General features: G+C 43.0%; 4 protein-coding genes across 6 annotated transcripts in view; 2 read left to right on the forward strand and 2 right to left on the reverse strand.

Annotated features, from left to right (window-relative positions):
* Window positions 1-8,137: 8,137 nt before the first annotated feature.
* On the reverse strand, window positions 8,138-13,274 carry C9H17orf100 (chromosome 9 C17orf100 homolog). 3 transcript variants are annotated; one of them, XM_045157888.1, is made up of 2 exons: window positions 12,378-13,274; window positions 8,138-8,851 (listed from the first exon to the last, which is right to left on the reverse strand). In XM_045157888.1, the coding sequence occupies exon 1, from the start codon at window positions 13,024-13,026 to the stop codon at window positions 12,670-12,672; it is 357 nt and encodes a 118-aa protein (XP_045013823.1). In that variant the 5' UTR covers window positions 13,027-13,274; the 3' UTR covers window positions 8,138-8,851; window positions 12,378-12,669. The 3 variants fall into 3 exon arrangements, with proteins under 3 accessions (XP_045013823.1, XP_045013822.1, XP_045013821.1); XM_045157887.1 differs by having other exon boundaries at window positions 8,138-8,966; XM_045157886.1 differs by having other exon boundaries at window positions 8,138-8,969.
* An 80-nt stretch (window positions 13,275-13,354) lies between these two features.
* Med31 (mediator complex subunit 31) lies at window positions 13,355-21,347 on the forward strand. Its single transcript, XM_004665707.2, has 4 exons — window positions 13,355-13,471; window positions 14,301-14,378; window positions 14,642-14,738; window positions 20,836-21,347. Exons 1-4 carry the CDS (start codon window positions 13,444-13,446, stop codon window positions 21,026-21,028), a joined length of 396 nt encoding a protein of 131 aa, XP_004665764.1. The 5' UTR covers window positions 13,355-13,443; the 3' UTR covers window positions 21,029-21,347.
* A 1,073-nt stretch (window positions 21,348-22,420) lies between these two features.
* On the reverse strand, window positions 22,421-25,327 carry Txndc17 (thioredoxin domain containing 17). The gene is made up of 4 exons (XM_004665708.2): window positions 24,936-25,327; window positions 24,401-24,482; window positions 23,745-23,820; window positions 22,421-22,629 (listed from the first exon to the last, which is right to left on the reverse strand). Exons 1-4 carry the CDS (start codon window positions 25,228-25,230, stop codon window positions 22,561-22,563), a joined length of 522 nt encoding a protein of 173 aa, XP_004665765.2. The 5' UTR covers window positions 25,231-25,327; the 3' UTR covers window positions 22,421-22,560.
* Kiaa0753 (KIAA0753 ortholog) overlaps window positions 25,297-25,762 on the forward strand; it is a 79,323-nt gene continuing 78,857 nt past the window's right edge. The window contains exon 1 of the mRNA XM_045158061.1: window positions 25,297-25,525. The gene's annotated coding sequence lies outside the window, so the exon portion shown is untranslated. The remainder of the gene's footprint in view (window positions 25,526-25,762) is intronic.

Genomic DNA, 25,762 nt, shown 5'->3' on the forward strand with positions numbered 1-25,762 from the left:
AGTGAGACCCTTCCCTGGTACAATCCCAGTTACCTTGATTTTGGTTTCAGTCAAGTTGCTGCCTGGGTCGTCGGGCTTCTGTTCTGATTTCTTGAGCTGGGCACTGGCTTTTCCTGCGGGCAAACCAAGCCTGGCAACTCTGGCCCTGCAGATCAGCACCTCTGCTGCTGGAATTGCTGCTGCTAAAGGTGCCTCTGCCTGGTCTGTCAGCAGTTGAAGCTGCTGCTGCTGGGTCCACTGCTGCTGCTGCCACTGAAGCTGCTGCTGCTGGGTCTGCCACTGCTGCCACTCCTGGGTCTGCTGCTACCGGTGCTGGAGGCGCTGATGTTGCTCCTGGACTCTGTTCCTGCTTGGGTCCCACTGTTGGTTCAAGTTGGCGTGGCCGGGTCCCGGGACGCTGCTCTGTTTGCTGGAGCTGGGCTCAGACGGTGGGAGAGGGGAGGGAGCCGCAGCTGCTCTGGTTCTCTCGCTGCTCCACGTGTTCTTCTACTCGTGGTCTGCGCCTTCATTGCTCACTGCTGCTCTCCCTTCATGTTTCCTGAGTTGCGGAGAGCTCCGGTGTGAGTGGAAAATCCATGCACCTGGCTTTTCCTGCGGCTGGAGCTGAGGCTGGTGGCTTTTGGTGTGCCACCGCCACCGCGGTTGGTAGAGTGGCCGGGGCTGCTTTTGCTGGCCTGTGCGCGCTCTGGATCTCTTCTACTTTTCTGCTGCTGCTTCAATTTCCTATACACCTGACTTTTTAGTAAAAGTGTGTATTTTGCTGAGTTTTTTTGGTCTTCTCCCCCCCCCCCCCCACAGGCTGCTTTGGCGTGGTACCTACACCGCCATCTTAACTGGAAGTCCTAATTTAATATAGGCACGTAAAGCTATAAGTTTACCTCTTAGGACTGCCTTCATTATGTCCCAAAGGTTTTGGTATGTTGTGTTCTTATTATAATTTGACTCTATGAATTTTTTGATTTCCTTCTTGATTTCTTCATTGACCCCTTCATCATTTAGTAGTGTATTGTTTAGTTTCCATGATTTTGTGTATGCTCTATAGCCTTTCTTGCTATTGATTTGTAGTTTAATCCCATTGTGGTCAGATAGAATGCAAGGAATTATTTCAATTTTCCTGAATTTTTTAAAATTTGCTTTGTGTCCTAATATATGGTCTATTTTAGATAATGTTCAATGTGCTGCTGAAAAGAATGTATATTCTGCAGCATTTGGATAAAATGTCCTGTATATATGTTAGAACCATTCCTTCTATGACCTCATTTAATCCAGATGCCTGTTTATTTTTTGCCAGGATGACCTGTCCATTGATGAGAGTGGGGTGTTGAAGTCACCCACTACAACTGTGTTTGGTGTTATTTGGGACCTTAGTTCTAATAGCAGTTGTTTGATGTAGTTGGAAGCCCCAATGTTAGGTTCACATATAATTAGGATTGCAATGTCCTACCGTTGCAGTGTGCCTTTAACCAATATAAAGTGACCTTCTTTATCTTTCCTAACTAATGTTGGACTGAAGTCTACCTTGTCAGATATTAGGATAGCAACCCCTGTTTGTTTTCCAGGACCATTTTCTTGAAACACCATTTTCCAACCTTTCACCCTAAGATAGTGTCCGTCCTTTATAGAAAGCTGAGTTTCTGAGCCGGGCGTGGTGGCGCATGCCTTTAATCCCAGCACTCGGGAAGCAGAGGTAGGCGAATCGCCATGAGTTCAAGACCACCCTGAGACTACAGAGTGAATTCCAGGTCAGCCTGGACCAGAGTGAAACCCTACCTCGAAAAACAAACAAACAAACAAAAAAAAAAAAAGAAAGAAAAAAAGCTGAGTTTCTTGGAGGCAACAAATTGAAGGATCCTGCTTTTTAACCCAGTCTGCAAACCTATGCCTTTTGGTTGGGGCATTGAGGCCATTGATACTAAGAAATATTATAAATAAATAAATAAATTAGAAATATTTGCCCTTTTTTTTGGGTAGTTCTTCCCATTTTACCTTTTCTTGTATTAACTCATATTTGAGTATGGCTTGCTTTTGCCAGGTTCCTGCTTATCTTTCTCTTCAGCATGGAGGATTCTTTCAAGTCTTTTTTTTTTTTTCCATGTATTTTCTGTAGAGCTGGTTTTATCTTAAATATTCCTTTAGCCTGCTTTTGTTGTGGAATGTCCTTATTTCTCTGTCTATTTGGATGGATAGCTTTGCAGGATAAAGTAACCTTGGTTGACAGCTGTTACCTTTCAGAACTTGGACTACATCACATCTGGCTTTTAAAGTTTGCGTTGAGTAATCTGCTGTGATACTGATGGGCTTGCCTTTGTAGGTAACTTGATTTTTCTATCTAACTGCTTTCAATATATACATATTTTGGTTTGTATGTTTGGTAGTTTAATTATAATATGGCAAGGAGAGGTTCTTTCCAGGTTTTGTCTGGCTGGGGTTCTAAAGGATTCCTGTATCTGCATTTGCACCTCTTTCCCAATTTGGGGGAAGTTTTCTATGATTTTGTTGAAAATGCCTAATATACCTTTGGAGTGAAGTTCTTCTTCTTCTACCATACCCTGAATTCTTATGTTTGATCTTTTCATAGTGTTCTGAATATCTTGAAATCCCCATTCATACTTTCCTATTAGTTTGTGTTTCTCTTTGTTGGACTGTACTAGATCTGCCACTTGGTCTTCTAGTTTAGATATTCTGTCCTGTCTTTCGTCCATTCTACTGGTGAGATTTTCTACAGAGTTTTTAAAAATTTCATTAACTGTGTTCTTCATTGCTAGTAACTCTAACTGGTTGTTGTTTACTTCTATGTCCTTATTTATGTATAGTATTGACCTCTTAATTTCATTAAATTGGTGTCCTGTGTCTTCTTTGATATCTTTAATTTCCTCCTTCATTCCTTTGATTTCCTCTTTGACTTCTTTGACCATATTTACAATCATTCTTTTGAAATCTTTCTCAGGCATTTCCTCTAACTCATTCTCACTGGAGGTCATTTCTGATGCATTAAAACTTTTTGGTGGATTTATATTGTCTTGATTTTTGGTGTTTCTTGTGTTATAATGTACATATTTTTGCATCTTGGATTAATTTAATGCTTGGATTTTCTAGTTAGCTGCAGTATTATTAGATGCATCAATCAATCTGTTGTTATATATCTTCAGGGTAGGGGCTTAAGGTGTGAGGTGTGGCTCTCAAGACTCTCAGAGTATCTACAGAAGTGACCCTAGTTGTTGGGTTTGCTGGCTGGTGTAATCCCAGTTACCTTTTGGGATGATTTTGGTCTCTGTTATGCTGCACTTCTGCTTGGGTCCCTCTTTGGTGTACTGTGGGTTCAAGTAGGTTGGCTGGATTGTTGGATCACTGCTGTGGTTGCCGGTGCTGGGTGCTGTGAGCTCCCTTCTGCTGGTCTCTGGTGCTTGCTAGCATTTGCACTGGCAGTGGGGGAGGGGAGGCTGTGGACAGTGGTTGTAGTTCTTCCGCTGGTCCATGTGATCCTCTACCTCATGATCTGCTCCTCTCTTGTTGCTGCAGTTCTCCACATTTCTTGAGTTTGCAAAGAGCTCTGGTGTGAGTGGAAAATCCCCTCACCTGGTTTTTCTGTGGCTCAAACCAAGCCTTACAGCTGTGGCCCTGCAGACCTGGTGTTGCCGCTGCTGGAGCCACTTCTGCCTGCCTGTGTGGGCTCTGGATACTCTGAATCTCTCCTACCTTTCTGCTGCTGTTGATAATTTCTTATACACCTCACATTTTAGTAGAAGAGTGTATTTTGCTGGGTTGTTTTTGTCTTTTTCTCCCCTAGGCTGCTTTAGTGTGGTTCCTATGCCACCATCTTAACTGGAAGTCTTTTTTAATTTTTTAAAATTTATTTAAGAGAGGAAAAAAGGCAGAGAGAGAGAAAGGGGGGGAGGGAGGGAGGGAGGGAGCAAATGGGTGTGCTAGGGCTTCCAGCTACTGGAAACGAACTCCAGATGCATGTGTCACCTTGTGCATCTGGCTTACATGGGTCCTGGGTAATCAAACCAACATCCTTTGCCTTTGCAGGCAAGAGCCTTAAGTGCTAAGCCATTTCTCCATCTCAGTTTCTGTTATTTACAGCCACACAATTTTAACTATATAGATTACTTTGCATGACACTTAAAAAGGAAAGGGCTCAGATTGATGATAGAAGAGGTAAAGATAAGTCATCGTAACCCAGTAGAGGCTGGGTCAATATCTGGGTGTGGGTTCTAGTACCAGCCATACTAGGATGGTAGCAATAGAAAGGATGGAGAAGCAGGAATTTTGGAGACTCTAGATGAAGATATGAGACAAACACCTCATTGATCGGATTCCTGGTTCTTCCCGTGGCCTGTGGTCTGGAAAGAGTATCGTATCTGCCAATGTCATTTTTTTTTTTTATTTGAGAGAAAAAGGGAGACGTCCTAGTATTAACTATGTAGTCTGAGGCTGGTCTTAAACTCATTGCAATCCTCCTACCTCTGCCTCCTGAGTGCTGGGATTACAGGTGTATGCCACCACACCCGCCTTTTCCTTCTTTCCTTTTTTGTAATTTTTTAAAAATTTATTTATAACAGAAAGAGGGAAAAGAGAGAAAGAGAATGAGTGGGTACACCAGGGCCTCTAGCCCCTGCAAAAGAACTCCAGATGTATGTGCCACCATTTGCATCTGGCTTCTGTGGGTACTGGGGAATCAAACCTGGGTTCTTGGGTTTCACAGGCAAGCATCTTAACCACTAAGCCATCTTTCCAGCCCTTTTATTGACATCCCATAATTACAGACAATAAACCATGATCAGTCCCTCCCTATCCCCACTTTCCCCCTCACCAATCCACATTCCATCATCTCTCCTTTCCCTCTCAATTAGTCTCTCTCTCTCTTTCTTTGGTTTTTTGAGGTAGGGTCTCAATCTAGCTCAGGCTGACCTCTAATTCACTGTGTCATCTCAGGGTGGCCTCGAACTCACGGCAATCCTCCTACCTCTTCCTCCTGAGTGCTGGGATTAAAGGCATGTACTACCATGCCCGGCCTTGTCTGTCTTTTTTAAAATTTATTTTTATTTGAGAGAGAGAGAGAGAGAGAGAGAAAGGGAAAGAGGCAGATAGATACAGAGAGAATGGGTGTACCAGGGCTTCCAGCTGCTGCAAATGAACTCCAGATGCATGTGCCCCCCTTGTGTATTTGGTTTATGTGGGTCCTGGGGAATCAAACCTGGATTCTATGGCTTTGTAGGCCAAGTGCCTTAACCACTAAACTACTTCTCCAGCCGTCTATTTTGATGTTACCCTCTTTTCCTAATGTTATGAAGATCTTATGTAGGTAGTGCCGGGCACTGCAAGGTCATGAATATGCAGGCCATTTTGTGTCTGGAAGATTGCATTGTAAGAAGTCCTACCCTTCCTTTGGCTTTTACATTCTTAGCCATCTCTTCCACAATGGACCCTGAGCCTTGGGCAGTGTGATAGAGATGTCCCAGTGCTGAGCACTCCTCTGTCACTTCTTCTCAGCACTATGGTGACTTCTGAATCATCCCAGTAGTCACCACCAGCTGAAAAGAGAAGCTAACCAAAAAAAAAAAAAAAAAAAAAAAAAAGACCAAAGTAATCAAAAGTGAGAGTAGCATTAATATATGGGTATAAACATTAAGAAAAATGTTTATAGGGCACTTTAGTTAGAATAACATATGCAGGCATTACACCCCTAGGGCTCATGACCTCCTCTGCCATAGGCTTTTGACTAGGTTTTCAGCATCAGGCATGTATTTCCTCCTGCAGAACGGGCCTCCAGTCCAACTAGAGAGCAGTTTGTTTCCCCTATAACAGACCTGCCACTATTGTACCAGTTGGCACATTTTGGCCTGGGTGGCCAGTCTTCTGGTTTGCAATGTCCACTGCTGTTTGCCACTGTTCATCACTTCTCTCTCCCATTGGCCTGCATGCAACATAGCTTTTTCCAGCTTTCTGGTGGTTGGTCCCAGAGGGAAAAGGTTTCAGCTCAGCTGTAGCTTGATTTCTCAGCGACCTACAGCCCAAACATGTGGAGTCTTTGGTAATAGGATCTCACCATCTATTTCTGATGGGGGGGAAAAAAAGCCTTGGCATTGGCCTGTAAAGTTTTGGGGGCATCAGGAACCTCCCTGGCCAACAACTCACTGGAAGGTAGGTAGTCCATCCTTGGCGCTGAAATTTTTCTAGTAACAATCTATGGTTTCTGGGTATGCCATCATCCAAAGAAGTAGGTTTCCATGTGGCTTATTGGTAACATCTTAAATTCTGATTAGCCGTCCTTCCACGATTCTTTACTCAATCCCTTCCCCTGACCTCACTTAGGCCATTGCACCCCCCGTAATTATATAATTATATATATTTCTGCCTCTTAAGTCCTCCCCTCCTTACCTTATAGCCCCTTTCTAGCTTGCTGGCCTCTGCTATTGTTACTCCAACTCCCATGCAAGTCCAAACATTTGTAGCTAGGATCCACATATGAGAGAGAACATATGACATTTGGCCTTCTGGGCCTGGATTACCTCACTTAGTATAATCCTTTCCAGATCCATCCATTTCCCTGCAAATTTCATAATTTCAGTTATTTTATTTAAATTTCTTTGTTTTTATTTATTTATTTGAAAGTGACAGGCAGAAAGAGAGAAGAAAAGAGGCAGAGAGAAAGAGGCGGGGGGGGGGAGGGAGGGAGAGAAAGGGTGCACCAGGGCCTCCAGCCACTGCAAACAAACTCCAGATGCATGTGCCACCTTGTGCATCTGGCTTATGTGGGTCCTGGGGAATCGAGCCTTGAACTAGGGTCCTTAGGCTTCCCAGGCAAGCGCTTAACCACTAAGCCATCTCTTCAGCCCCACTTATTTCTTCTTTCCTTTTTTTTTTTTTTTTTTTTTGAGTTTCGAGGTAGGGTCTCTCTCTAGCCCAGGCCGACTGGAATTCACTGGAGTCTCAGGGGGGCCTCGAACTTACAGAAATCCTCCTACCTCGGTCTTCTGAGTGCTGGGATTAAAGGCATGTACAACCACTCCCAGCCTTTATTTCATTTTTTTCTTTCTTTTTTTTTGTTTAATTTTATTTATTTATTTGAGAGTGATAGAGAGAGAGAGAATGGGCACGCCAGGGCCTCCAGCCACTGCAAACGAACTCCAGACGTGTACTGCCCCCTTGTGCATCTGGCTAACGAGGGTCCTGGAGAAATGAGCCTTGAACCAGGGTCCTTACGCTTCACAGGCAAGTGCTTAACAGCTAAGCCATCTCTCCAGCCCTATTTCATTTTTTAAGACAGGGTTTTTCTATGTAGCTTTGACTAGCCTTGTATCCATCATGTAGCCCAAGGTGGCCTTGAACTCTTGCCTGAGCTTTTTGAGTGCTGGAATTACAAATGTGTGCCACCACATGTAGTCATTTCAAGTATATTCAACACTATAACAATAGTAATATATATGTGTGTGTGTGTGTGTGTGTGTGTGTGTGTGTGTGTGTGTATGTATATATTTCTATAAACTACCCTCAACTTACATAGAAATGAGATTATGAGAACGAAAAGTTTTTCTTTTTAATATTTTTATTTGTGAAGATATCCAGAGAGAAAGATAAAATAGGCACACAAGGGCCTCTTGCCACTGCAAATGAACTCCAGATGCATGCACCATGTTGTGTGCCAGGCTTTACATAAGTACTGGGGATTGAACCCAGGCCATGCATGCTTGGCAAGCAAGCACCTTTAAGTGCTGAGCCATCTCCCCAGAACTACTTCTTTTAAATATTTTATTTTTAGTTATTAGAGAGAGAAAGGGAGGGAAGGAAGAAGGAATGGGGCAGAGAAATAGGAAAGCCAGGGCATCCAGCTGCTGCAAACAAACTCCAGACACATGTATCTGGCTTACATGGGTCCTGGGGAATCAAACCTTGGTTCTTTGGCTTTGCAGTGAAGCATCTTAACCACTAAGTCATCTTTCCAGACCCCTATTTTTCTTTTTAAGAATGTGCATTACTGGGCTGGAGAGATGGCTTAGCGGTTAAGTGCTTGCCTGTGATGCCTAAGGACCCCGGTTCGAGGCTCGGTTCCCCAGGTCCCACGTTAGCCAGATGCACAAGGGGGCACAGGTGTCTGGAGTTTGTTTGCAGAGGCTGGAAGCCCTGGCGTGCCCATTCTCTCTCTCCCTCTATCTGTCTTTCTCTCTGTGTCTGTCGCTCTCAAATAAATAAATAAAAAATTAAAAAAAAAAGAATGTGCATTACTTAGTTTCTCAAATAATCTGGCTGGTACAACTGAAGGCAAGTCATAAATATTACCAGGTAGAAGGAATCTAATGGATTATTAGACTAAGCCATGAAGACTTTCTTGGCTGGGAATAGAGAGGCAGTATTGCTGTTCATTCACTACTGTAACATCATTTTTAGTATTATATAAAATGTTACAGGTAAAAGCACCATTTCCAAGAGAGAACAATGAAAGGAGGACACAAAGTATGGATAACACTAACATTAATAAAATGCAGTAGGTACACTAACATAGGCGATAAAAGGCTTCTTTAACACACATCATTTTCAAGTTGCAGAATCTGTAAAATATCTGTTCTTCATGTCTTTTGCTTTCTGGTTTTTTAAAATTTATTTGCAAACATAGGAGAGAGACAGAGAAAATGGGTGCACCAGGACCTCTTTACACTGCAAACAAACTCTAGATGCATGTGCCACTTTGGGTATCTGGTTTTATGTGGGCACTGCAAACAAGCACCTTAACCATTGAGCCATCTCCCCAGCTTTCTTTTTTTCTTTTGCTTTTTGGTCATTTCTTGCTCAGTGTGTCTCTCTCCATATTCTAGCTTTGAAACACGATTGAAGGAAATCAGGAGGAAGAAACCTAGGCAAAAGGATGACAGGAAGATGCTATGAGGATCCTGTGCCCTTCCTGAAATATCAAGGAGTCAGAAACCAGGTGTTTGGCTTTTCCGGAGTCTCACTCAGTCTTCCAGATACTACTAAAATAGGAAATAGAAGTAGTTAGTTAATGGAGAAAAGTCTGGAAAGCAATACAGATTTCTAACATTATTCCCAGAGGCTAGACCTAGAAAGGAATGATACTTAGTAAATGTTTCTTTACACATCTTTGATTTATACCATTTGTTATATTAGGCACATATCACTATTTTAATAAAAACAATAAGAGAAGCCAGGCATGGTGGCGCATGTTTTTAATTCCAGCACTTAAAAGGCAGAGGTAAGAGGACTGCTGTGAGTTTGAAGCCACCCTGAGAATATATAGTGAACATAGTGAATTCTAGGTCAGCCTGGGCTACAGCGAGACCCTACCTTGCAAAACAAAAAAATTAAAAAACAGAAAACAAAAAACAAAAAAAAAAAACAATAAGAAAGACAGAAAGTAACCCCAAAAGATGGCAGTGGAGCTGGACGTGGTGGCGCATACCTTTAACCCCAGCTCTCGGGAGGCAGAGGTAGGAGAATCACAGTGAGTTCAAGGCCACCTTGAGACTACATAGTGAATTCCAGGTCAGTCTGGGCTAGAGTGAGACTCTATCTTTAAAAACAAACAAACACACACACACACACACACACACACACACACACACATATATATGGCAGTGACCACCAAGGTGACTTAAAACACACTTATGTACTAGAAGTGACAGGAGTGTTCAGCATTAAGTGAGACATCTCTATCACACCTTTCAAGGCTTAGGGATCATTGAACCATTGAAGAAAAGATGGCAGAAAGAATGTAAGAGCCAAAGGAAGGGGAAGACTGCTGATAATACTATCTTCCAGACAAAAAGTGGCCTTGATATTCATGACCTACCAGTAGCTGATGCTACTTACATAAGACCTGCATAACAGGAGGAAAAAATGATGAAATAAAAAAGGAAGAAACTAGTTAGAAAGTACAGGGGGAGGATTCAGGAGGTAGAAAAGGGAGGGTTGTGAAAGAGATTATGACCATAATATACTATTGTATTGCTGTGAATACAAAGTTTAAAAATCCCAGTCAGACAGGGTGGTGCATGCCTTTAATCTCAGCATTCAGGAGGCTGAGGTAGGAGAATCGCTGAGTTTGAGGCCATCCTGCAACTACATAGTGAATTTCAGGTCAACCTGGGCTATAGCAAGATACCACCTCAAAAAACAAAACAAGGGGCTGGAGAGATGGTTTAGCGATTAAGTGCTTCCCTGGGAAGCCTAAGGACCCTGGTTCAAGGTTCGATTCCCCAGGACCCATGTAAGCCAGATGCACAAGGTGGCACATGTATCTGGAGTTTGTTTGCAGTGGCTGAAGGCCCTGGCATGCCCATTCTCTCTCTCTCTCTCTCTCTCTCTCTCTCTCTCTGCCTCTTTGTCTGTCTGTCTGCCCCTCTCAAATAAATAAATAAAAATAAACCAAAAAAAGTTTAAAAAATCCCTAAATAATAAGAGCCAGAGTGGTGGCTCACATTGTAATCCCAATATTTGGGAAAATGAGGGGGTGAGGTAGGAGGACTGTCATGAATTCACAGCAGCTTGGGTTACAGAGTGAAATCTTGACTCAAGAAAAGAAAATAAAGCAAATAATACTGAGTAACATTGTTAAAGAGAAGCAATTGCACCAAGAGTATTTGTATATAATGTATAGCCTGGAATGTTATAAAGAATTAGTAAACTGGGTGTGGTGGCACATGCCTTTAATCTCAGCACTTGGGTGGCAGAGATAGGATGACCATGAGTTCGAGGCCACCTTGAGACTACACAGTGAATTCCAGGTCAGCATGAGCTAGAGTGAGACCCTACCTTGAAAAAAAAGAAAAAAAAATACTAAAACTCATGGGCTGGAGGGATGGCTTAGCCGTTAAGGTGTTTGCTGGCAAAGCCAAAGGACCCAGGTTTGATTCCCCAGGACCCATGTTAGCCAGATGCACAAGGGGGCATACGTGTCTGGAGTTTGTTTGTAGTGGCTGGAGGCCCTGGGGTGCCCATTCTCTCTATTCCCCCTCCCTTTTTCTCTGTCAAATAAATAAATAAAAATAAAATATTTAAATCACACTATACTAAAAAAATACAAATTCTTAAAAAAAAGAATTAGTAAACTCAAAAAGACTCAAATTCCAAAGGTGATTTATTAATTTATAGCAGTTTTGAGGCAAAAGCTAAATTAGAGTAGCCTCAGGCTCACTGTATATACACAAACATCTCAGATTAAAATCCGCTTAATCAGCAAGCCTTTCCTGACTATTCTAAAGAATCTCTTTACAACCATTCTTACCCATTCACTCACTTCACAGTGCTAATCATACTCTCATTTATTATCTGCCTAGACACTAGAGCAGGAACTTGTTTTTTTTTTTTTTCCCCCACTGCTATATCTGAAGTGCTCAAAATAATACCTGGCCCAGAGTAGGTACTCAATAACTACCGCAGGTCAGGTGTTATGACCTCTCTTTCTCTTCTCAGGTTATCTTTGATTATTAGATTAGCCTTTGTTTTTTATTTAAATATATATTTATTTATTAGAGAGAGAGAGAGAGAGAGGGGAAAAGAGAGAATGGGCATGCCAGAGCTTCTAGTGACTGCAAATGAACTCCAGATGCATGTGCCACATTGTGCATCTGGCTCATGTGGGTCCTGGAGAATTGAACCTGGGTCCTCAGGCTTTGCAGGCAGGTGCCTTAACCACTAAGCCATCTCTCCAGCCCTAGCCTTTATTTTTTAACAACTTTTCATTTGTGTTAAAAACAAATGTATGGGACTGAAGAGATGCTTAGCAGTTAAGAGCACTTGTTTGCAAAGCTGATGGGCCAGGTTCGACTCCCTAGTACCCAAGTAAAGCCAGATGCATAAAGTGACACTTGCATCTGGAGTTCCTTTGCAGCAGCTTGGAGGACTTGGTGCATCCATTCTGTCTGTCTTCTCTGTCAGCTTGCAAATAAATAAATTTTTTTTTTTTGAGGCAAACCCAACAGACTAGCTTTTTTTTTTTTAATGAAAGAGTTTTCATGAAAGAGAATGAAAGTGTGCGCGAGAGAGAACTGGCGTGCGTGGGATCTGGGGAGTCGAACATAGGTCCTTAGGCTTCACATGGAAGTGCCTTAACTGCTAAGCCATCTCTCCAGCCCTAAAAATATTTTTTCTTGTCTCACTCTAGTCCAGGCTGACCTGGAATTCACTATGGAGTCTCAAGGTGGCCTCGAACTCGCAGCGGTCTTCCTGCCTCTGCCTCCCAGTGCTGGGATTAAAGGCATGCACCACCACACCTGGCTCTAAAAATATTTTTTATGAAAGACTGCCCTTGCCATGTAGTTTCCAAACAGGCATATAATCACACTGGTCATGAACTTAGCTGATCCCTGTTCATAAATTTCAAGGGGCAAAGGTCTTTTGGGGGCTAGGAATCCAAAACTTACCTGGTGCAGTGGTTTCAACAGCCTTGGTCAATTTATACAGTACCGTGTATCTGAAAACCTTTTGCACCGTCTTAAAGTTAAGTAGACCAGTGGGTCAAAAGCAGGATGGGCTATGGTGTAGAAAGGTCAATAAATGCTGGCAGCGCCCAGAAACCGCAGACAGGCTGTTTCTTTCATTGATGTTTGGGTTGTTTCCAAGAAATCAAAGATGACTGGTTCACTTGGCAGCTGGTTGGCTGCAAACTGGAAGCAGTTCTGCCTTGGCGGAGGGCCATGGCCGGTGGGAAGCAATTCATCGAGCCATCTTTGCATTGTGGCGCGCAGCGTGCTTGTCCCGCCCGGCAGGACTCTCCACGCGGTGCAGGGACGTCTCCACCCGCACGGATGACGTCCTGACGTGGCGGGAAGACGTTTCTGTGCGATGGGAGGAGGTTTCCACGTGCTGGGTGGACACCTCGAAGACCCAAGGGAGTCGCTTCCCGGAGGCGGACAGGGAGGGCCCCTCGCGGTGGCTCTGGCAGGTCTCCACCCGCCGAGAGACCGTCTCCACGCGGTGGGACGAGGTCTCCACGTGGACCGTGGACGTCTCCTTGGAGCGGGTGCTCTCCACCCGCGAGGTGGAGGGCTTGCTCCCCAGGGGCGAGGCCATTCTGCCCGTACAAGGGGGAATCAAGAGGGGCAGTGGGGGCTCCGGGGGCCCCACGGCCCAAAGGTCACCCGAGGTCACGCCTCTACGTCACGGCAGAGCAAGCGATGACGTCACGACGGCGTGTTGCGTCACCGCAGGTACAAGGGCGGAGAACGAGCGGAGTGCCACGCCACGTAGTGGCATAACTGCCTGTACCAAATATGGCTCCAGCGGCTCGGGCACCGCCTCCTGGCCGTCGCCCTGCTGCCCGGGCCTGGGCGGGCCGGTGGTGGGCGGAGCCTGTGAGGCTGGGTCCGCCCGCTATCCCACACTGCCCCGCGACAGGAAGTGGGCGCCTTGGCTTCCGGAGCTGTCCTCGCCGCTCTGGGCAGTTCCTCTGTGGGGCTGGCTGGTGACTGCTGAGCGCGTCTGCTGGTCATGGCAGGTGCCGTCGCTATGGAGACCGGTGAGTCGCGCTCTGGGCCTCCGCCCGCCTCCACCGCTCGGTTGGGCCGTCTTCCTGGCCCTAGTCGGCTGGGCTAGGGTTGGGACCTGGGTGGGAGCAGGCTCTGGTGGCCTTTGCAAGGGCGAAGGCAGCAGCCCTGTCTTTCTCAGAATTTGGTTGGTTTGGACATTTTTTCTCTAGTTCTCATCAAATCAGACGGCGATCCGACTGGCTCCTTGTGAGCGAGGCTCGGGGAGAGGACTTAGGTCTTCAACGATCTCCTTGGGTTTGTGCTTGCATAAGTTAGAAATATCGTCGGTAAAATTGTGTAGTTTTTCCTTTTAAGTATTTATCTGAGATATTAGAGAGTATGGGCGCGCCAGGGCCTCTTGCAACTGCAAGTGAACGCCAGGCGCATACACCACTTTGTGCGTCTGGCTTTACGTGGGTACTGCGGAATCGAACCTGTTTTTGTAGGCTTTTAAGCAAGTGCCTTTAACTGCTGAGCCGTCTCCCCGGCTCCGGTTTATTTTATTTAATCTTATTTTATTTTTGAGATAGGGTGCCTTGCTCTAGCCCAGGCTGACCTGGAATTCACTATGTAGTCTCAGGCTGGCCTCGAACTCACAGAAATCCTCCTACTTCTGCCTCCACAAGTGCTGAGATTGAAGGCGCGGACCACCACGCTCTGCTGTCCCCCCCCCCCAACTACTATTTCTACAAATCAAAATATATATATATATATGTGTATGTGTGTGTGTGTGTGTGTATATATATATATATATATATATATATATATATATATATCTCGACATTTATTTTGGATAATTTTTGCTGTCTTTTCTCCTAGATGATGCTGGAAATCGACTACGGTTTCAGTTGGAATTGGAATTTGTACAATGTCTAGCCAACCCAAATTACCTTAATTGTAAGTTGCTGAGCATATCATTAAGTTTAGTATCTAACTGTTAATGATTTCTGACAGAAGAGGTTTGATTCATAATAATACTTATTTTTATATGTTTTCAACTGAATGGGATTTTGTTTATACAGACTTGTAGATAATTGAGCAAACTATTCTGAGTTCTTTGTGTGTTGCTGGTGGGGATGTTAGAGTTTTTATTTTAGAAGTTACAAATCAGTAATCCAAGGATTGGGTTGACCTGCAAATTGTTTCTTTATGTCTTTCAGTTCTTGCTCAAAGAGGTTACTTCAAAGACAAAGCTTTTGTTAATTATCTTAAGTACTTGCTTTACTGGAAAGAGCCAGAATATGCCAAGTATCTAAAGTAAGTTTAATTTTTATAATCTTAAATTTGTATATACTGTATTACAAATCCAAACCAAAGGTCTGATGTTTAGCAGTCTAATTAGTTTCACACTGGAAAACTTGATTTGGAAACTTCATTTTCAGTTACCACCTTATTACAAGACCCTCATTTTTAACTTAGATATTGCTATAGTCTTCTCATTGGTTATTTCTGCTGTCATTCTTACTTCCCCCTTTAAATAAACAAAATCAGACAACTTTCCACACAGAAGCCAACTGATCTAGTACAAATGTAAATCAGAACATGTCACTTTCTGATGGCATTAATTGTATATAGGATGAAATCCATTCCCTTTTCTTGAACTAAGCTCTTATATGGTCTGGTAGCATCTGACTTTGTTTTTATTTATTTATTTTTATATGTAAGCAGAAAGAGAAAGCATGAATGAATGAAAGAAAGTACCAGGGCCTCCTGCCACTGCAAATGAAATACAGATATATGTGCTACTTTATGCATCTGGATTTACATGGGTACTGGGGATTTGAACCCAGGCCACCAGACTTTTATACAAGCACCTTTAACTATGGAGCAATCTCTACTCCCATACTATGTTTTGTTATCACTGTGTCTGATGCCCACAAACCTTTAATCTATAGATGCATAGCCAAAGGCTGAAAATTAAATGAACATACAGAATGTGGGACTTAAATAGAAACTCGAAGAGGGTAACTTTAATCTTTTAGCTGGTGTCTTTTCTTTAGAGTCTCCTATGTCCAAGCACTGCACTATATGCTTCATGTCCATTAACTCAGTTTTTGTGTATGTGTGTGTATGCGTGTGTGTGTGCATGATGCATATGTGTTGGTCCTTTCCTCCATTTTTGAGACAGGCTTTCTTTTGTTGCATTTTAGCTGCTGGGAAGACCAGTCTAACTAACTGGTGAGCATTGGGCTTCTCCAGGTTCCGTCTTCTATTGCTGTAGACTTGGGATTATAGACACAGAGATGGCTCAGCAGTTAAAGCTGCTTGTTCTGCATTTGGACCTGAGTACAAATCCCAGCACACATGTAAAGGCATTAGCTCACTGTGTGTGTGTGTGGGGGGGTGTTGAGGTAGGGTTGCACTCTAGCCTAGGCTGACCTGGAATTCACTATGTTGTCTCAGGCTGGCCTTGAACTCACAGCAATCTTCCTACCTTGGCCTTCTAACTGCTGAGATTAAAGACGTGTGCCACCATGCCCAGCATTAACTGATTTAAAAGTCCTAGAGAGATGGCTCATTGGATAAAGGCCCTTGCTTATAGGGCCTGATGAGCTGGGTTCAATTCCTCAGTGACCACGTAAGCCAGATGCACAGAGTGGCACGTGCATCTGGAGCTCATTTGCAGTGGCAAGATGCCCTGGTATGCCCATGCGCGCGTGCGCGCGTTCTCTCTCTCTCTCTCTCTCTCTCTCTCTCTCTCTCTCTCTCTCTCTCTCTCGGCAAATAAATAAGTAAACAAACAAACACTTGGACTGGGGAGATGGCTCAGCAAAGGCACTTACTTGCAAAGCTTTCTGGCCCTGGTTCAGTTCCCCAGTATCCACATAAATTCAGATGCACAGAGTGGTGTATGCAAGTATATGGAGTTTGTTTGAAGTAGCAAGAGGCTTTGGCACACCCATACTCACTCACACTCTGTTTGAAAATAAAAATATTTTTTAAAAAACACGCCAACTGCTGGGTTGTTCAATAGATAACTTTCATGATAAGATCAAAATCCTAAGAAACATAACCCCAAACCTAGTCTTTTTTAAGTGATAAAACAGCAAAACTTTGAACTAATATCTCTACTTTGTTTTAACCATGTAGTCAGAAAACAATAGTGATGGGGTGAGGAGATTGCTCAGTGGGTGAAGTGCTTCCATGAGGGACCTGATTTTGGATCCCTTCCGAACCCACATTAAAGCTGGAAGTGTCTGTAATCTCATATTACTATAGTGAGGTGGGAGGTAGAAATGGGAATTCCCAGAAGCTTGTTGGCCAACTAGATTGGTGACTACAGCTGTGAACAATAGTCCCTGCTTTAAACAAGGTAGATGGTGAGACCTGAGGTTGTCCTCTGATCTCTAAATGTGCCAACACATTGGCATGTATGTGCTGGCACACATGTGAACATGTGCATACACAATAACTAAAAAAAAAAAATCAGTTTACTTGAATAAAAATACCTTAAAAAAAGGATTATGACTTCTCACAAAGGCTGACACGACCTATATAAGACCTGCATAATAGGAGGGAAAATGACTTGTCATAGGGGTTGACACTATCTACACAAGCTCTGCATGATAGGAGGGAAAATAATGACTTCAAAGTAGAAGAGAGACTAGTTGAAAAGAAGAAAGGATTCATTGAAGGGGGGGGAAAGGGAGAGTGGTGGGAGGGGATTATGATTGTGGTATGTTGCCTATATTTATAGACGTTTTCAATAAAAGGTTAAAAAAATGACAAAGTTCATAACAAGACTAAAGTTTAACTAAATATCTTTATGAATAAGTATGGGTTTCTCTACATATGAAAGATACCACAGTAGTTTCCTTATAATAATCATTTCAATTAAATTAATTTATTAGGTATCTTAGTAAGAAAAACCGTGCTGGTAAGATGGTTAGGCAGTTAAAGGTGCTTGTTTGCAAGGCCTAATGGCATGGGGTTCAGTTCTCCGGTACCCAACATAAGCCAGATGCACAAAGTGGCACAAGCATCTGAAGTTTGTTTTTAGTGACAAGAAGCTCTGGTGCATCCTTGCTCTCTCTCTAATAATAATTTTTCTCTCTAAATAATAATTTTTGGGAGGGTGGTTGAAGTAAGGTCTCTCTCTAGCCCAAACTGACTTGGAACTTACTGTGTAGTCTCAGGGTGGTCTTAAACTTATGGGGGTCCTCTTGCCTCTGCCTCCAGAATGCTGGTATTAAAGGCGTGTACCACCACACCCAGTCTATGTGTGTGTGTGTGTATTTATATTTGTAAGTACAGAAAGACAGGAAGAGAGGTAGGGAGAATGGGTTGTGTCGGGGCTTCTTACCACAGCAAATGAACTCCAGGTGCATGTGCCATTTTGGGCATCTGGCTTTGTGTGGGTAAAGGTTTTGCAAATGAGCGCCTTCTTTCCAGCCCTATTTATTTGTATTTGGTTTTTTTCGAGGTAGGGTTTCACTTTAGCTGAAGCTGACCTGGAATTCGCTATGTGGTCTCAGGGTGGCTTCAAACTCATGGTGATCCTCCTACCTTTGCCTCCCGCCCAGCTATTTAGTTTTTTCAGATATGCTCACTGTATAGCCCTGGTTGGCTCTGTATAACCTAGGCTGGCTTCAAACTTAAGGCAATCCTCCTGCCTCTGCCTTCTGCATGCTGGTATTACACTTGTGCATCACAGCTGGCCTCCAAAGCTGCATCTTAATAGGTCACTTATATACACATTAAAGTTTAAGAAAGACTGCTCTCATCTGTAGATGAATGTCATTCATACATTTCTGGCTCCTTGCATTGTATGATTAAATATATTTTAGTAGTTTTATTTTGATCTTGCATTTCAGTGTTAAATTTCACTTACAAAAAGCTGGAAGAAAAATTCCCATATATTCATGCAAATATTATAAGTGTATTATCTTATATAACCATAGTACAAAAGTCAAAATAGCATCAACAGTCTACTTTTTTTTTTTTTTTTTTTTAGTTTTTTGAGGTAGGGTGTCACTGTAACTCAGGCTGACCTGGAATTCACTCTGTAGTCCCAGGGTGGCCTTGAACTCACGGTGATCCTCCTACCTCTGCCTCCCAAGTGCTGGGATTAAAGGCGTGCACCACCACACCCAGCAACAGTCTACTTTGTAAGACAGTCCACAGACCCCACTCAGATTCTGTGATTGAACCACTGGTGTCCTATTTGTAATGTATTACCTGTCAAGGCCTACCTATTGCATTTTGTTGTCTTGGTCTTATTTAAACCGAGCTCCTTCCCTCCCTCCCTTTTCTCTCTAAAACAGAAATTGTCCTTGGTATGTTATTATCTGGAGTCAGGTGAAGCCTGTTTGTCTCATTAGTGGTGATGTTAATTTTGGTTTCTTGGTTGAGGTACTGCCTTCAAGATTTTCCATATCAAGTTACTATTTTTCCTTACATGTTTTTAAGTATATTATGGGGAAATACATTGAAAATGTAAGCATCTTGTTGCATCGACTTTGCACCACTAATTTTGGAATTAATTTTTTATTTTTAATTTAATAGAGAGAGGGAGGAGGAGGGAGGGAGGGAGGAAGAGAATGGGTATGCCAGGGCCTCTAGCCACTGCAAATGAACTCCAGATATGTGCATCACCTTGTACATCTGGCTTATGTGGTCCTGGGGAATTGAACATGGGTCCCTTGGCTTAGCAGGCAAGCACCTTAACCACTAAGCCATTTCTCAAGTCCTAGAATTATTTTTATTTTTTCAATTTTTAGGTCAGCATGAAAAGTAATGGTTTTCATATGACATCTTCATATAGGCTGTCATTAAATTTTGTTCTAGTTCATTCTCTTTCTGATTTTAGCATTATTGAAGATATTTGCCCAAAACAATTTTTATTATGAGATTATGTCTAACATTTATTAGTTGGAATTCTTTGGCAAGGGAAAACATTCCCTGTTATTTATTTTTTATTCATTAAAAAATCAATGTGGACTTTTGCATTCTTTTGAAAAAAAATATTTTTATGTATTTATTCACAAGGAGAGAGAGAGAGAATGAGAATGGACGCATCAGGGCCTCTTGCTGTTGCAAATGAACTCACATCTGGCTTTACATAGGTTCTGGGGAACTGACCCCAGGAAGGCAGACTTTGCAAGCAAGCGCCTTTAACTGCTGTCATCTCTCCAGTCCCTGCATACTTATTTTGATCTTATGTATTACACTTGGCTTTTCTTGCTCCACTTATTCCAGAATTGGGTGCTAGAGCACCTATAGATTGGCTTCTGTGTACTCTTGATATATCCCATCAATGTTTAGCTGTTTTTTTGGCAGTATGTAATATTCTGTATTCATATTGTACTTTCTGTCTTAGCCCTAGAACTGAGCTATTTCAACTTTTGGAAATGTTATTTGAAATCAAGATCTGGGCATTAAGTATATTTATTAGTAGCAGTGTTTTGCTTCTAGGCCTTCTACATGAAACTAGGAACTGCATGCATGTATGTTTATATACGTGCACATAAACATCTGTGTCTACTTTTGTGTCTGCCTGTATTATTAAAAGACACACACACAAAAGACACAAGTGCTGTTTTCAGTTCTAGCTCAGTAATGGTGTTCATCCTAGCTTTCCCCCTTTTCTTATTCTTACAATCAAGAGTTTGGCAATCTTTATCTCTAGTGTACTTATTACTCAATCCTAGAGTATACATAGTTTCAGAACTGCTATAACATTTCTATAATCCCTGTGGAAAACTAGAGTACAATATTTGTATGTAGGGTTTCTTTCCTTTTTTGGTCAAAGGGTCTTGTAATGCAGCTCAGGTGGACTCAAACTCACAATCTACCTATATCTTCTTCCTAGTTACTGAGATTAAGGTATGCATCCCCTCACCAAGCTTGTATACGATTCTTCTTGAAATTAACTCACTTGTAAATAAAACTTGTCTTTTATTGTTCCTGGTGGAAGGATTAAACTCTTAATAAAATTTTAAGGGCTGGGAATACAGTGGTCAAGTGCTTGCCTAGCATGTGTGAAGTCTCACACTGAATTTTTAGCACCACTAAATAAAAACATAATTACTAAAATAAAAAGTGTTCGTGTTCTTCACTTTGAGAACCATTGGAATAGTATGATTTATGTCCACATGATTATCTCTACTTACCAATAAGTAACTGTGTGGTCTTGGGCAAGTTACTTAGTATTTCTGAATTTATACTCTTCCTTGAAAATTGTGCTTAGTGATGACTAGCCTTTCTGTATAGAGGGGAAGAAATCTACATTCCCAAAGGGTACTAAGTTCATGTTAATAGAAATGGTAGATTGTGAGGTCACTTTTGAGTAACAGAATTTGAATTTGGGATGCCTTAAATCATGCTGATAATTAACTTATAAACTTAAACCCAGGTACCCTCAGTGTTTACATATGTTAGAACTGCTCCAGTATGAACACTTTCGAAAGGAGCTGGTGAATGCTCAGTGTGCGAAATTCATTGATGAACAGCAGATTCTACACTGGCAGCATTATTCCCGGAAGCGGATGCGCCTTCAACAAGCCCTGGCAGAACAGCAACAGCAAAATAACACATCGGGAAAATGAAGAGCGGAGAGCAGGCCGGGCTCTAAGACATGTATAGAATGTATTTGTTGTACAGTGAAAACAAACAAAAGACTCTTCATTACTGCTTTTCGTGTGGTAGCACCCAGAACTTTTAGTGTACTTTTTAAGCAGCATACTTTTTATTGTTAATAGACTATTTATGCCAGAATTGGTCTGCTTTGGTTTTCCTGTGGATTTGTGAATTTTTATTAGCATTTAACAGAACCAAATGAATAAGATTGGAGCTAATAGGTGCTTTAGACCAATTTGATGAGTCAGTATGGGAGGGGAGCTGCCAAATAAACAGAACCTAAGCCCACCTGGTCCTAAAATACTGTAAGTAGTAAGAGCATCTTCTGGAACCTAATGTCTGAAATCAGCTAATGCCCCCCACCTGTCTATATAATTAGAGGACTAGAGTCAAGAAACCAAGTCATAGATGAAGAACTGCATGCACAATGTTCTTTATGGATTGCATTGTACTTTGCAAACTAGAAAGACTCACTGGTATTTTACTGACCTAGTGAAGGCAGGGAAAAGATTGGTGCTTAATGATTGACTCAACCTTAAAAAGTAGAACAAAGATGAGCTTCAAACACTTGTGCTCATTTGGGAAAGTTAGCATTTACTTGGTAGGGACCATAAACTAGGTTCTGGGTTAAATGGTTCTTTGCATTCTCATTTATATCATATTTTTTGAGACAAGGCCTTACTACACATTCCAGGCTGGTACGGAATTTGTGTTCTCATTTACAGAATAATCCTTAGGTTTTTGTTTTTCAAAGTAGGGTCTCACCCTAGCTCAGGCTGACCTGGAACTCACTCTGTAGCCCCAGGCTGGCCGTGAACTCAAGAGATCCACTTGGGCCTTCCAAGTGCTGGGATTAAAGACATGTGTCACACCAGGCAATTCTTGGGTTTTTGTGTAGTCCAGACTGGTCTCAAATCTGTGATTCTACTTCAGTCTCCAGAATGTTAGGATTACACCTGTACCAAGTACTTTCTTGTTGCTGAGACAAAATATGCAACCAGAGCATCGTAGTGAATGAAAGAACTTATTTCAGCTTATAGTTCCAGAGGGTGGAGTCCATAGGCATGGCAGCAAGAGCTTGGGCAGCTGGTCACATTCTTTTTACAGTGAGGAAGCACAGCTTGATGCTGAATGCTCAGCTTTCTCCTTTTAATACAGTCCAGGAAACCAGCCCATGAGATGGTGCTACCCATAGTTAGGGTGGGTCCTCCCACTTCTAATCTAATCTAATCTAATCTAATCTAGTCTACACAATTCCTCACAGACTTGACCAGAGATTTGTTTCCATGTGATTTTAAATCCTGTCAAATTGACAACCAGACACTGACCTTCACAACTGGCAGAAACGGCAAATTGAAGGGTTATATTTAAGAACATTCTTTATTGTTTAGACATACACTGATTTTAACACCATCGTTTACTTATTGTTAACATAAATTCGAAGCAAATAGGCAGTTTCTTTTGTTGTAGAGTAAGCCAGGATAACTGCCATCATGGAATCTTAATCTTCAGAGAACATCATCTCCACGAGGTTAGCTTGAAGGCACTCAGACTCTACCAGTTTCTGAGGCTGTAAGAGAAGGTTTAAGTTTTAACAATTGCTATGTAATGTTACTAGAAGCAGAGTGAGTTTTACCTTGAATGACAAACCTCTGAACACAGAACTGGTGTATTATTTAGAGTTATTCAGAAACAACTAGTTACAACAAGTTTTATTGAAAAGTTTCAGGCAAACATTTAAGGTGAATCATAATACTTGGCCTCACTCAAGGGCCATAAACCTCAAATTCCAGACTAAAACAGGAGACAGCAAGTCCATTGCTATCCTTTTCCCCTCAACTCTAGTGTAGGATCCTAGAAGCATGGTTGAAATAAGAGAGGAGCCCTTTCTTTTAAACCTGAATAATGAATCATTAAGCAGAAAGCTACTGATGTTAGTGCTTTCTGGAATTAGGAATCAACTGTTTCTGGCTACAGAATTTTAAAATTTTGAGTTAAGGTGCCACTCTAGTGCAGGCTGACCTCAAATTCACAGCACTCCTCCTACTCTACCTCCCAAGTGCTGGGATTAAAGGTGTGTGCAACCACACTTGGCTAAAGATATTTTTATATATTTGAGAAAGAATATAGATGTTCTAGGGCCTTTTGCTCCTGTCAATGAACTCCAGGTGCCTGTGCCACTTTGTGCATCTGGCTTTACATGGGTACTAGGGATCTGAGCCCTGCACCAGCAGGCTTTGCAAGCAAGTGCCTTTAACTGCTCAGCCATCTCAACAGGCCCCTGAACTTTTAATGTCTAGAAAACAAAAGAGACTCAGTCTTTACATTATTTATTGGGATTAGAAGAAGGATAGATACCTAAGAAGTACAATCAAAGTTGTGTGTGTGTGTGATCTCACTCTGTCCCAGGCTGGCCTCAAACTCAGTGATCCTCCACCTCTGCCTCCCAAGTGCTGGGATTAAAAGCATGCACCACCATGCTGTATGTGCGTGTTTGAGGCAAGGTCTCACTCTAGCCAAAGTTGACATGGAACATACTCTGTAGGTCTGGCTGGCCTTTTAACTCCTGGTGATCCTCCACCTCAGCCTCATGAGCACTGGGATTAAAGGCTTGAGCCCAGCAAGTTGTGCATGGATTTAGTTTTGACAGTGCATTATAGCCTCAACATAGTTAAAGATACTTACTGTTCCATATTTAAGTAGTGTAGGCACTGCAGTAATTTTCAGTTTTTGTCTGAAGTCATTATTTGGATCTTTCCAACTATTCCAAAAGGAAAAAGTAACCATGAAAAGTGTGACCCAGTATGTTACAGGTTAACATTTGACATACTTCAACATTCAGTATTTTAGGTTGTCTTTATGCTTGTATTATTTTTCAAGGTAGAGGCACACTGTGGCCCAGGCTGACCCGGAAATTACTGTAGCCCCAGGTTAGCTTGGAAATAACAGAGATCCTCCTGCCTTATCCTTTCTAGTGAAGTGCTAGGACTAAAAGGTCTATGCCACCACTCCCAGCTCAACATTCAGTGTTTTAGAAATTAATCTTACTAACATGTAAAAAAAATTTAAGGACTATAACTCATGCATTACCTTCTGCAAAATTTTCATTTAAGGTGACTAAGATAGCATAAACATAAAGCTAGTTCAGTACTCTAAGCCAAATGCATTGAATTGCAATCAATTTAAGTGGATGAACATTATTAGCATTTTAAATATGATAGCTTCTAATTGTTTGAATTATCTAACATTACCTTAAATCAGAACCTTAGCAAATTTCTGAGGTCCTTCCTACTTAATTAGCAAGTCCATGTCTGTGAAAGTGGTGTACTGTTAATACTTACTAAGATCTTTCTCCGACTTGGCAGTAGATGAAAACACATTCTTCAGTAACGTGCTTCAGCCCCTCTCGAACGACTGGCTCAGCTGTTTAACAAAGTTAATACGAAATAATCACACATCCACTCTACAGACACTGCCATCTCACCCCCACCCCCATCTTAGAAAGCACTCAGACTTTAACCTGCAGTAAAGCAAATCAGGTGCTCTCTTTGGAGTTTACACCAAGTCCGAATCCTGCTTGTCCTTAAGACACACGTCCAGAACAATGAAAAGCATGTATTTGCTAAGTGCAAGGAGGCCAACTCACGAATCTCACAAGACGCTAACCATTTGGGGAAGTGAGCACTAGATTCCAAGACCTGGGCCCCATGGTTTTTAGAGGGCCGCTCTGGACGGAGCGGGTAAGAGCTTAATAGAAGACAAGGGAACAGACAGCTCGAACTACCCCGCAGTCGCGGGAACCAGACTTCCACCTGACATTCGCCGCAGCGAGCCTTCTCACCGCTTCTGGGGTGCAGCCCCCCGTCCTCACTTCACCTTGTACGCAGTCCGGACACCAGCTCTTCCCTTCGGCGTCCTTGGAACCGCTGAAGTAAGCGAAAATGGTCTTTCCGCGGTGCTGCTCCACCGCCTGGTTGAACTCCTCGAATCCGGACACGCACACCTCCTCGTAGCAGGCCATGGGGACTGCGCACCGACCAGGACTGGAGGAGTTCTCAGGTCCCGCGGCAAGGCGGGGCCCATTGTGGGACGAGAGGAAGTCGTTTCCGGGTGGGTGGTGCCGGCTAAGTCGGCTTGGCTCTGTGGTGCTACGGGAGCCTCGGAAGGCCATAACTCACTAGTACGAACTGCTGGTCTTTTCCTTAGTCTTTTTCTTTCTTTTTTTTTTTTCTTTTTGGTGCCAGCGCCCCTCCTGCGCTCAGAATCTGGTCTTCACCCGGCCTCATAGACACTGACTGCAAAACCTGCCGCCGTGCAGCACCCGGACCCTTAAGTGGCTCAGGAAGCGCAACGGCTATAAAGCGGCTCTACGCCTGTTGCTATGGCGACTGGGCGAGAGGCCGGAAGCGAGGCCTAGTAGGGGTCCCCGGCTAGCCTCAGGGTTGCGGCGCCTATCCCCGGGCCAGGTGGGCTCGGGCGGGAGCTGGGGGGAATTCTGGGAAGCCACGTTGGACGTCGTGGACCTAGGGGAGTGGAGACCTGCACCCCAGGCGGACCGAAGCCATCCGTCTCTCCAGTTACCTTTCCTGTTGTCAGGCTTTAGCGGGGCGGGCGTACGGAGGGGAGCTGGGAGGGAGGGCGGCTGCGAGAGCCGGACCGAGTGCAGGCGTGCGTGCGTGTGTGGAGCGGGCCAGGCAGGCAGT

Source organism: Jaculus jaculus, chromosome 9 (assembly GCF_020740685.1).
Source record: "Jaculus jaculus isolate mJacJac1 chromosome 9, mJacJac1.mat.Y.cur, whole genome shotgun sequence".
Taxonomy (NCBI): Eukaryota; Metazoa; Chordata; class Mammalia; order Rodentia; family Dipodidae; genus Jaculus; species Jaculus jaculus.

Excerpts from the sequence above, each read along its gene's own strand:
- Txndc17 (XM_004665708.2), bottom strand. The coding sequence starts at position 25,230 with ATGGCCTTCCGAGGCTCCCGTAGCACCACAGAGCCAAGCCGACTTAGC. Across the intron at positions 24,483-24,935 it reads GTGTCCGGACTGCGTACAAG|CTGAGCCAGTCGTTCGAGAG; the intron begins GTGAAGTGAGGA and ends TTTGTTAAACAG. Across the intron at positions 23,821-24,400 it reads CAAGTCGGAGAAAGATCTTA|TTGGAAAGATCCAAATAATG; the intron begins GTAAGTATTAAC and ends CTTTTGGAATAG.
- Med31 (XM_004665707.2), top strand. The coding sequence starts at position 13,444 with ATGGCAGGTGCCGTCGCTATGGAGACCG. Across the intron at positions 13,472-14,300 it reads TGCCGTCGCTATGGAGACCG|ATGATGCTGGAAATCGACTA; the intron begins GTGAGTCGCGCT and ends CTTTTCTCCTAG. Across the intron at positions 14,379-14,641 it reads CAACCCAAATTACCTTAATT|TTCTTGCTCAAAGAGGTTAC; the intron begins GTAAGTTGCTGA and ends TATGTCTTTCAG.
- C9H17orf100 (XM_045157888.1), bottom strand. The coding sequence starts at position 13,026 with ATGGCCTCGCCCCTGGGGAGCAAGCCCTCCACCTCGCGGGTGGAGAGC.